The sequence below is a fragment of the Apium graveolens genome, chromosome 4 (genome assembly GCF_009905375.1).
Source record: "Apium graveolens cultivar Ventura chromosome 4, ASM990537v1, whole genome shotgun sequence".
NCBI lineage: Eukaryota > Viridiplantae > Streptophyta > Magnoliopsida > Apiales > Apiaceae > Apium > Apium graveolens.
In genome coordinates, this window is record NC_133650.1 from 87,117,678 (window position 1) to 87,127,528 (window position 9,851).

Below are 9,851 nucleotides of genomic sequence, written 5' to 3' on the forward strand. Positions count from 1 at the left end.
CGACCCGGATCCCTGACCCCGGATCTGGGGGTGTTACAAGGGTGAAGAAGACAAGACTGAAAGCATAAATGTGGATATGGGGAATATGGTTGGTGAGAGTGTGGAGGAAAGAAGTGTGGAAATAAAGGAATGGCAGAAAGGGAACAGAAAGAAGGCCAAGGCAAAAAGGAAGAGTGGAGATGACACTGAGGAAACCCAATCAAAATCTAAACCACTACCTTCTATTCCTGAACCTGTTGTGGCTGATCCCAGTATAAATGTCCATGGTGAACCAATCATCCCTAAAGAGGAACCTATTGATTGGGACACCATAAAATTGCCTACCTTCTTAACTACTTCTCCACCACCAAAGGAAATGAAAAGAAAATCCAAATCAACACCTCCCCTAACCTCAAGGAAATTCACTCAGAAACATAAACCTAAGCCTAAGCCACAAGCCTCAAAGGATGATTATGTTCACATTTGTGACATAAAATAATATACAGATATTGAACTCTTCCTGGATGAGCTGGAGGAAGTAAGGGGAATAAATGCATATGGACAGCTACCAGAAAGGCTAGTGTTCAAGTATAAAGGAAGTGTGGAAAGGACTTGGCCTCTTCAAAGAATTCTAAGTGAGGGCTATTCTACCTTGATTAGAGTCTACTCATCTATTAAAAGGCATACTGGCTTTACCAGGACTGCCAAAACTGAGATTCTCAACAAGATTGCAATGGCATAAGGAAGAATTGGTGGGAGTCAAATTCCTTGCCTAGAACATTACTCATCCCTGAGCATGGAATTACAATTCATAAATCACCTCATTGGTTGATGGAGTTCAGAGACAATAAAGGAGTCAGAAGATTTTTCAGACTTGAAGACCAGCTTAAAATTGCCAGTAATGTAACTCTCAAGGACATGCAATCTAAGATGGATATCAGTGAAGAAGATGAAGCTGAATTCTACAGACAACTCCAACTCCAAGTAGAGGAAAATGACAGGAGGCTAGGGAAGAAAACAAGGGAACAAAGGAAAAGAAAATGATTTGCTCAGACTAAAGGAGCACCCTTGGAAACACTGTAAATCTTCAATTCTATCTCAGTACATACACTTTTGCAGCACTTTTGAATTTCTACTTGGTTTCAACTCATATATTTGTTAAGTGTTTTGTTATCATCAAGTTAACCCTGAATTTATGCTTACAATTCTAGTAGACATAAATAGTGGGGGATTGTTAGGAATATATGTATTAGTTTGATGATAAGTTAAACAAAACACTTAAGTAGAAATCTAGTGTTTGTAGCCTCAACGAATAAGACCACTTTGGCTATCCATTGATGGAGTAGCTTTACTTAGAAATAAGTTTAGTATTGTAGCACATTTCAGTCTCTGTATTTAAGTTATAATTCTTAGAAGTTGTGGGAAATTATAAGTCATGTTGACTACTAGTGGATATGCAAATAGGAGGGCTAATTGTAAATATTTCATGCCTTGTAATTTTGTATAAATGAAGTAGTATCAACTGATAGATTAAAGGCCTTCAACGGATGAGAAACAAAACTTCAACGAATGTCTCTAAAGCATCAACGGATAACATCCATCAACGGATGCGTGCATCAACGGATAAAGCTTCAACTGTTAAAACATCAACGCATGTCACTAAAACATCAACTGATAAAGCCATCAACGGATGAAAGCTTCAACGGATGCTCACTTCCACAGCAGTTGATAGTGACAATTCATAAGCTGACAGAGGCACATGGGTTGACAGAGACAATTGGAATGTGGTAGCCTCTTGGAGGAATCAAGAAAAAGCAGCATTTCCATTCTGGTGCAAACAAGGAAGTATTCAAAGATTCACAAATTATCTTAGATTGCATTGGATGGAGAAATGAAGAAGAAACATGTGAAGAACTATTTTTTGATTGTATTTTATCTTTGTCTTCACTTGTAAACTTGGTGATATATAAACCAAGTTGCAGCTAGTAATTAGAAGAAAATTTTCCAGAGCTGTTTAGAAAAACATAGAGAGAAAATTATCTAGTTTGTACTAGGAAGCAGTTGTGAACAATTCTTTGTATCACAGATTTTCTGAAATACACATCTCTGGTGGAACAACAAATCCACCAAAAAAGTTTTTAAAGCCTTTGCGTTCTTTATATTTGTGTCTTGAATATACATCTGTCTACACCTGCTCAAAGCAATTCACACACATCTGTTCATCATACACTTAACTTTTGAAACTGCTCAAAACTTGAAAAAGTTTTGAGATTTACATTCAACCCCCCTTCTGTAAATCTCATTGTTAGTTCCTTGGGAATAACAGGTGTTTTGTCAATGGACAACCAAAGGCCTGGGCTGTGTGGTTACATTGGGCGGAATACTGGTACAATACATCTTACCATGTGTCAACTAAATGTTCTCCCTTCCAGGCTCTTTATGGGCGAGAACCACCACATCTCATCAGATTCGAACGGGGGAGTACTGCAGTAGCTTCCTTAAAAGAACAGTTGCTGGAAAGGGATGCCATTCTTGATGATTTAAAGGCACAGTTGGTTAAGGCACAACAGAGGATGAAGGCCCAAGAAGACTCTAAGCGGCGTGAACTCGAATTCTAAGTAGGGGAGCTGGTTTATTTGAAACTTCAGCCCTATAGGCAACAGTCCCTAGCAACTCGGCTTAATGATAAAGTGGCACCACGTTACTATGGCCCATTTTCGGTGATACAACTAGTAGGAAAGGTTGCTTATAGACTAGAGCTTCCAGCAACGGCGAAAATACACAATGTTTTTCACATTTCCCAGCTCAAAATAGCCATTGGCAAGTTGGGAAGAGTGAGTTAAAGCAGGAGGGAGTAGAGAGAATTAGGTATCGAGATAATTGTATTGAGTAGTAGCCGCCTAGCAGGAGAGCTCCAACCTCTCGAAAGATTGGAGGCTGGATTCAGTGGTTATTGAGTTGTAATTCACTGGATTTAGTCAATATTTATCAGTTCTTATATTAATACAAGTGTGAGTTCCTCTTAGTTGTTTATGTGTTTGTATTCTGAGGGTATAACTAGGGTTGATTTCAATTAATCTACTGCATCATCTCACATCTTTCTATGTTCTACATAAACTTGAAGATGCCTTTATGATAGAATTGCTTCTCATCTTAAATTGAGGTGATTGGATTTGCACCAATGGAAACCATAAATTTCATACACAATAGAATGAATAGATTTTTTTTATACTGAAATGAACCGACTTCTTTTTAAATTCTATCCTATTCTTCGGTACTGATCATTGATACTAGAAAAAGTTTTCTTTCTTTTTTCTCCCATTCATGTTGTGCGATCAAAACTTTTATATGTAACTCATCATGTTCATAAATATCAACTTTAACATGGAAAAAGGCAAAATGAGGGTTCTACGTGTATCTTCCTATCAACAAAACTGATTGTGTTTAATTTATTTCTACACCAGGCCAGATGATCTGCTGTTAGTCTCTGCATATTTAACACCCTCGAAACCAACTTCATATCGACTTGAGAGAAGAAAATAAGTGCTTGATCATCAGTATCATCTTCTCTGCACTTCTTCAACTTCTTTAGTATGCAGTTTCCACTTCTAATCTGATCTTTTAGCATCCTATCCTTCTGCATGCCAAAATTATATTAAATTAAACGTTTTAAAGTTAAATAAAAACTTGACAAGTACTAGTAAAAGTAAACAGTTCCAGTCTCTAGAGTCTAGACTGCATGATGATCAAATATAAGTGCACACCTTTTTGAAATCCTTTTGGACTTCTTTAAATGCTTGAGAGTCTGGAGGGTCTTGAAGTTGGATCTGCCCCTTCCTGCTTTTCAATAATGCAGTATTGCAGTTCTTGCCAGCACGAATGAAGCGCCAATAGATTCGTATTGATTCTTCAACGATCTCCACTAGCATATCACTGGTAATGGAATATTCGTCTCGTTTGCTCTTTCTTGCTTTCTTTTTGTCCTTGGAGATGTCCTCTGTCAAAGCAAATAAGTATGGATTGATGTTGTACAATACACATTTTTGACCGGTTAAAAGTCAAAACCATACAAATGTTCTACCTTAACTGAAAGAAAGAAATTGAAGCTAAAGAAGCCAATGTGCCTATAATTGTAAAAGTTCAAAAATAGCAACTAGCAATAGAACTTCATGTGAACAATGCAGTGTAAGAATATCAGACTGCTATATGTTCAAGATAGTACTTGCCTCTTATTATAGGAACTTGAAGAAGGTTACGAAGAACACATCGATGCTTAACATAGTTCTGGACCCGTGATCCTTCAATAGATTCGTCCTCCAGAAATCTTTGTATAAGCACTTGAAACTGTTGAAACTCTCCAGCTACTTCATTGTAACAGCGTTTCCCACGAGGATCAGATTCCCAAAGATCCAAAGCTATCTCATATTGCCAATGGAGAATTTCCCATGAAAGGCACATTTGGCCAACATAAACCAGTTCTAAGTCACTCTGCAGTTCTTTTATAAATTTCTTTGCCGGGTCAGTTTCATGTTTTTTACTTTTGTACAAGTATAAATTTTCCCAAAGCATGGATGTAATGTCCAAAGCTGAAGTTTTCTCCATTGAAAATGATTGATATGGATCTTTCAGCTGCAAAAAACCTGTGGCCAGCTTGCATTGCATGCAGGGAGGAAGAATTGAACAAATGAATATAAGTAAAATATGGTATTGAATATCAGCTAATTAACCACTAATTTAAGCCACAAGTAATATCCAACAAGTTAGCGAATACTGCTAAACGAAAGACTGTTGATTGCTCACAGAGGTGAAACATTGACTAACAGACACTCAACACAGTTTTATTTTGAATATTAAATCGCGCTACAATACGTAGCAGGTAGGGGAAAATTCTACTTATTAATATGGTTAAGCTTGAGCATAAAGCTTGAACAAGGAATGTGTATCTTGTGTTTATGCTGATCCCAACTAACCAGATTTAGTGGGTCCTTACCTTTTTATCTACATCATGAATGGTGGAAGGTGTGTTGTTCATTTCAGATAAGAAATAGCTATTGAAATTCACCAGGCAATTTGTTTATACACCTAATCTAAGGAAAGTGAAATGAAGATAAACAAATATTTTTTTGAAGTAAAATGTGGACCAAACATATGGAGGGCAAAATAACAGGTGACTGACCTATTGCATACATCTTCTGGTAATTCAAGATATCGAATTTCCGCATCCTCTCTCTGAAGCTCTTGTAGAATTTGTGAAGCTCCCCCATTGGATTATCATAGTGGAACTTGTCATCGAATTTCCATGGTTTCAAATCCTCCATTATCTTTGGTGATTCTGACTCTTCTAGTATAGTGGGAAGTCCTGTAGCTCTCACCTTTTTAAGCTCCATTTTCAACTGCTCAATCAAATCTTGATGTTCCCACAATGTTTCAAGTTCATTTGTATCCTGATCAGAATCCATAACCGAATCATTCTTCAACTCCGGAGTAGCGAATTTACTTGAGCGTTTAATGTAGTTATGATTTTCTTTGCCACTGCTCTCTCCAGACTTATAAGCTGGTAGTTCACAAAAATGTTTCTCAGAAAGGAAATTATACTGGACCTTATGTGAAGTTTGCACACTGTCTTCTTTAAAAATTCTAAGCTCTTCAACAATATCACTATCTTCTTCATCCAGATTCTTGGATTCTTGACTTTCTTCATCCGACTCTGTAATTTTCTTGTCTGATTCTTCCTTATTCTCATCCAAGTTCATCATATGATCAAGTACAAAAGTCCCTCCAAATTCTCCATCCGATAGAAAACCATTACTACACGAATTAACTAAATGGCTTTTGGTTGAATGCACATTTTCCGGACTAAACGCCTCCAAGAACCTGTTAACCATAGATAAAGATTCCTCCTGATCACAGGTATCAAACTTATCTTCATTGATAGATTTTCCTACATCTCTTGTGACTTCCAATGCTTCATTTTCTTTGATTACCTGTTCCACATGCAAACCATCAGTTGAATCCTTGATTACACGTTCCACACTCGAACCATCAATTGAATCCTTGTGTATTTCTTTATCAGATTCCACTTCCACATAAAGTGAACTACTGAAACTATTCAACGGTAACACATCTTCTTTAACTTCACCATTTCCAAAAGAACAACCACTTATCACTGCATTCACCCTATCAACTTTGAATTTATTAGGACCCATCTCTTCAACGAAAGTGCTAATACTTTTCGCAGGCGTAAATTCATACTTACTAGACCTCGAAGAGGGTCTGTTCTCAACACTAATAAGATTTCGACTGTCATACTTACTTGACCTCGAAGAGGGTCTGTTCTCAAAACTAATAAGATTTCGACTGTCATACTTACTTCTACTAAATTCTTCGTAAGTAGGGAATTTAAACCTGAAACAGAACTCAGACTTTCTATCCTCAAAAAGCCCATCATTTTCCGAATAATCAATGTTACTATCTTCTTCCACATGATTGGAGCTAATATTAATGTCTTTCTCATAACTAAGCTCCAAAGAGCTAGAGCTATAATTCATAGTAATAGAACTATATTTCCTTGTTAACCTGCAAACAATAACATAATATTCATATTCACATAACACATAATTTAAAATACGCAGTAGAGTCCGAAAAAGAACAGCACTATTAAGTACCTGAAAATATATGAACACAAAATTCCAAACAGAGGAAGCAGAAACGTGCAGAGGGAGAACCACCCAATGGCCAAGAAACAACCCATCTTATAATGCAAAAACTCATTAACCAAACCTATATTTTGCTAACAAATAGCTACGAAAACAAACCACTTTCTGAAACTCATGAGTTTATTTAAAATGTAAATTTGATTTGAAGCAAGAAACAGAGAAAAATATTGTTGGAGGAGGAGGAGGATAGAAGCAAATCATCAAACTCATGGCGTCTTTGAATATTCAAAAGAATAATGGACTCTGCACCTGAAAAGTAGAAAAAATAAAAGAGAAGTAATAAGTGTGATGTACAAACATAAGTTGAATAGAGTGTTTATAGGAGATATAGAGATTTGGTACGAGCTAAAATAGAGGAAGACAGTTACCCGGGAACGACCAAGTAAAAACAATTGAAGGTTGCTTAGAGCGTCGTTATAGCATCTTCAACGCTCTTCACCTCTCAATATAATCTCTGCCTGTCACCCTAAATGGAACACTCCAACAGTAAGACTGTTAAGTATAATTTTAGATAACGAAAAATAAGCCCACGTCATCTCCTGCCTATATTAAATCTAATCTAGCATTCTAAATTTTATTATTTATATTTTTTTATAACATATTTAAGATTTAAATATATAATATTATAATATAAAAATGATGTATGTATCTTCATAATTATTATATGTATAGATGTATTTTTATTTATAAAAAAAATGTTATGTAATATTAAGTGTGATAAATAATTTATTGTTAACTAAATTTATAAAAATTCTAATATATTAATATATGTTCTAGTCATATATTTTATTTTATATGTAAGTAATGTTCATAATAATTACTCATTTTTATTTTATAATGTTTACTTTAAAATATTGATATAAATATAAAAATGTTATAATATTATAATAAATATCTTTTTATTAACTTTATTATTTTAATTTCACTAATATAAAATTATAATTAATTAAATTCCTTTTCAAAAAAAAAGAAATAATTAAACTTTTTTATTTATATATTTAAAATTAATAAAAAGAATAATATTATGAATATAGGTAATGGTTATACCTAATGCCACTGGAATAAAATGCTTACAGATTTAATAAAATTTTAGCTAAGCATATTTTAGATAAAAATTTTAATATTATCCTTGGAAATGCTCTTAGTCTACTATGGGTTTTTACAAATTTATAAGATAGTATTGCATGGTGTTTTGTGTTGGTCAATACTGATGATTTGGAGAATTTAAGAGTCAGGTCAGGGGTCTGTTTTTGGATGTTCCGATCTTCTGTCTCAATTTTCTCGATGAGAAAGGGAATTTGACAGTTTACCCTTAAACAATATTATTATATTTGTAATAAGAATATGTTGAAAATTCACGTCAATTTGGAGAACAAGTACTATTACTCACATGCAATTGGTTTGTTTTACAAGTTTGGGTCACATCCAATCACCATTATCATATAAATAAAAACTGTTGTATGTATACGGAATATTTTGTTAAAATGAGTTTCTTATTTTCATGGCATATCAAATGTATGATTTTATTTCTTATTTCTTACCCACCCCCCATTAAATTATGTATACTACTACTATATTAGGAGCCACTTCAATCATGGGTTATCTCTCTGTTTTTAACTCTAACGATATGGCATTAATCTACCGCCATTTGATTTTGATTTATTTTGACTTACTTAGAACTTTAATTTGGTTCATTAAAATAAAGATTCAAACAGATACTTGATACATATTTGTAACATGTAAATTCTTTCTTGCCCGTCCCTCATTTGGCCATCAGATGTTGTGTTGTATTAACAACTTCCAAATTACCGATTACCATTCCTAAGGTCCTGTTTTGTTTTGTGTTCAGAATTAACAGAACTTGTGAAGCCATGGAAATTACAAGTTCGGTAGGGTTTAATATATTAAACACATCTATACTTACTATATTATAATTGACTAAACATTAAAATTTTGGTAGTCCATTTGCTGAAATTACTTAATTACCCTTACTTAATTATTATAATTCTAATTATTGGGTCGATCAATTCTAATTCTAATTGATATTGAAGTCAACTTCCTCTATTGCTTTATCAATTTCAATTTTATTTTATATCGAACTCTATATTATTATAATTTATATTAAATTCAACTTCTTCTACCAATTTATATTTTAATTCATATCTAGTTCTATATTATTCTAATTTGTTATTTCGGGATAAATTAAATTTAAGCAAACTAAATATATTCATTAAGATTTAGTTGATATATCATGTAACTCGAGTTAAGATAAAATAACAATACTATCAATCTTCCTAAAAAATTATACTAATGAATTTGGATAAACAAAATAATATATGTTATTTATCTAGGATAAAAAAATACATCATACAATTGATTCAGACGTAAACAAAACTAAAATAAAAATACAATTCGACCAACAAAAATAAAATCATATATACTAATTATTCAGTCTAAAACAAAATTATATTATTAATCCAGACTTTAAAAAATTAAAATTAAACTAAAAATAATTAGTTTGATTTGATCGGTGTATTGGGCATCAGGCTAAAATAAAATAACGTAAACCACTGATTCGAGATAAATCAAATTTATATTAGACTAGGTAAAATTCGTATCCTATTGATGTGAACTAAAAAATCAAATTTTAATTAAAATATAAATATTATTTTTTAAACAATACACATAAAATTATCAATAAAACTATATTGTTCAATCTGTAATATTGTCTTTTTCAAATATTTTTTTTATAGAGTTATAGTTAATCAATTAAGTAATCACCATGCTAAAATAATATTTTAAAAGGTCCCAATATAATGGAGATATTATATTTTTACCCTCAATAAAATAATAATTTCGTTGTAATAATAATCACCTACCAATGCTATCACTTTAAATAAGTTTAAATGTTCCGAAAAGTTTTGACCATATACGTCTACTAATATCATTTAAAATTTTAAATAAACAAAATTAAGAAATGAATTCAAACTATTTTTTAAAAAAAATTATATAAATTTTAAAAAAATTATGCGATCCGTACATCACACGGTTTTAAGTTAATAATGAAATTAATAAATAGAAGAAGGTGAGTTGAGGACTTGGAGGATGTGAGCGGATTTTAATTTCAGAATAACGATGTTGGGCCTCAATATTGGC

General features: G+C 33.0%; 1 protein-coding gene across 3 annotated transcripts; it reads right to left on the minus strand.

The window, feature by feature from the left end:
* Positions 1 to 3,138: 3,138 nt before the first annotated feature.
* On the minus strand, positions 3,139 to 7,132 carry LOC141718149 (uncharacterized). Of its 3 annotated transcripts, none has more exons than XM_074520527.1 (6): positions 7,064 to 7,132; positions 6,645 to 6,944; positions 5,156 to 6,555; positions 4,206 to 4,619; positions 3,744 to 3,976; positions 3,139 to 3,616 (listed from the first exon to the last, which is right to left on the minus strand). In XM_074520527.1, the coding sequence occupies exons 2-6, from the start codon at positions 6,728 to 6,730 to the stop codon at positions 3,359 to 3,361; spliced, it is 2,391 nt and encodes a 796-aa protein (XP_074376628.1). In that variant the 5' UTR covers positions 6,731 to 6,944; positions 7,064 to 7,132; the 3' UTR covers positions 3,139 to 3,358. The 3 variants fall into 3 exon arrangements, with proteins under 3 accessions (XP_074376628.1, XP_074376627.1, XP_074376629.1); XM_074520528.1 differs by lacking the exon at positions 7,064 to 7,132 and having other exon boundaries at positions 3,140 to 3,616; positions 5,156 to 6,240; positions 6,298 to 6,555; positions 6,645 to 7,013; XM_074520526.1 differs by lacking the exon at positions 7,064 to 7,132 and having other exon boundaries at positions 6,645 to 7,014.
* Positions 7,133 to 9,851: the final 2,719 nt, after the last annotated feature.

Coding starts and splice junctions, on each gene's coding strand:
- LOC141718149 (XM_074520527.1), bottom strand. CDS start 6,730: ATGGGTTGTTTCTTGGCCATTGGGTGGTTCTCCCTCTGCACGTTTCTG. Junction 4,620..5,155: donor CCAGAAGATGTATGCAATAG/GTCAGTCACCTG, acceptor AGCTGGCCACAG/GTTTTTTGCAGCTGAAAGAT. Junction 3,977..4,205: donor TCAAGTTCCTATAATAAGAG/GCAAGTACTATC, acceptor TTGCTTTGACAG/AGGACATCTCCAAGGACAAA.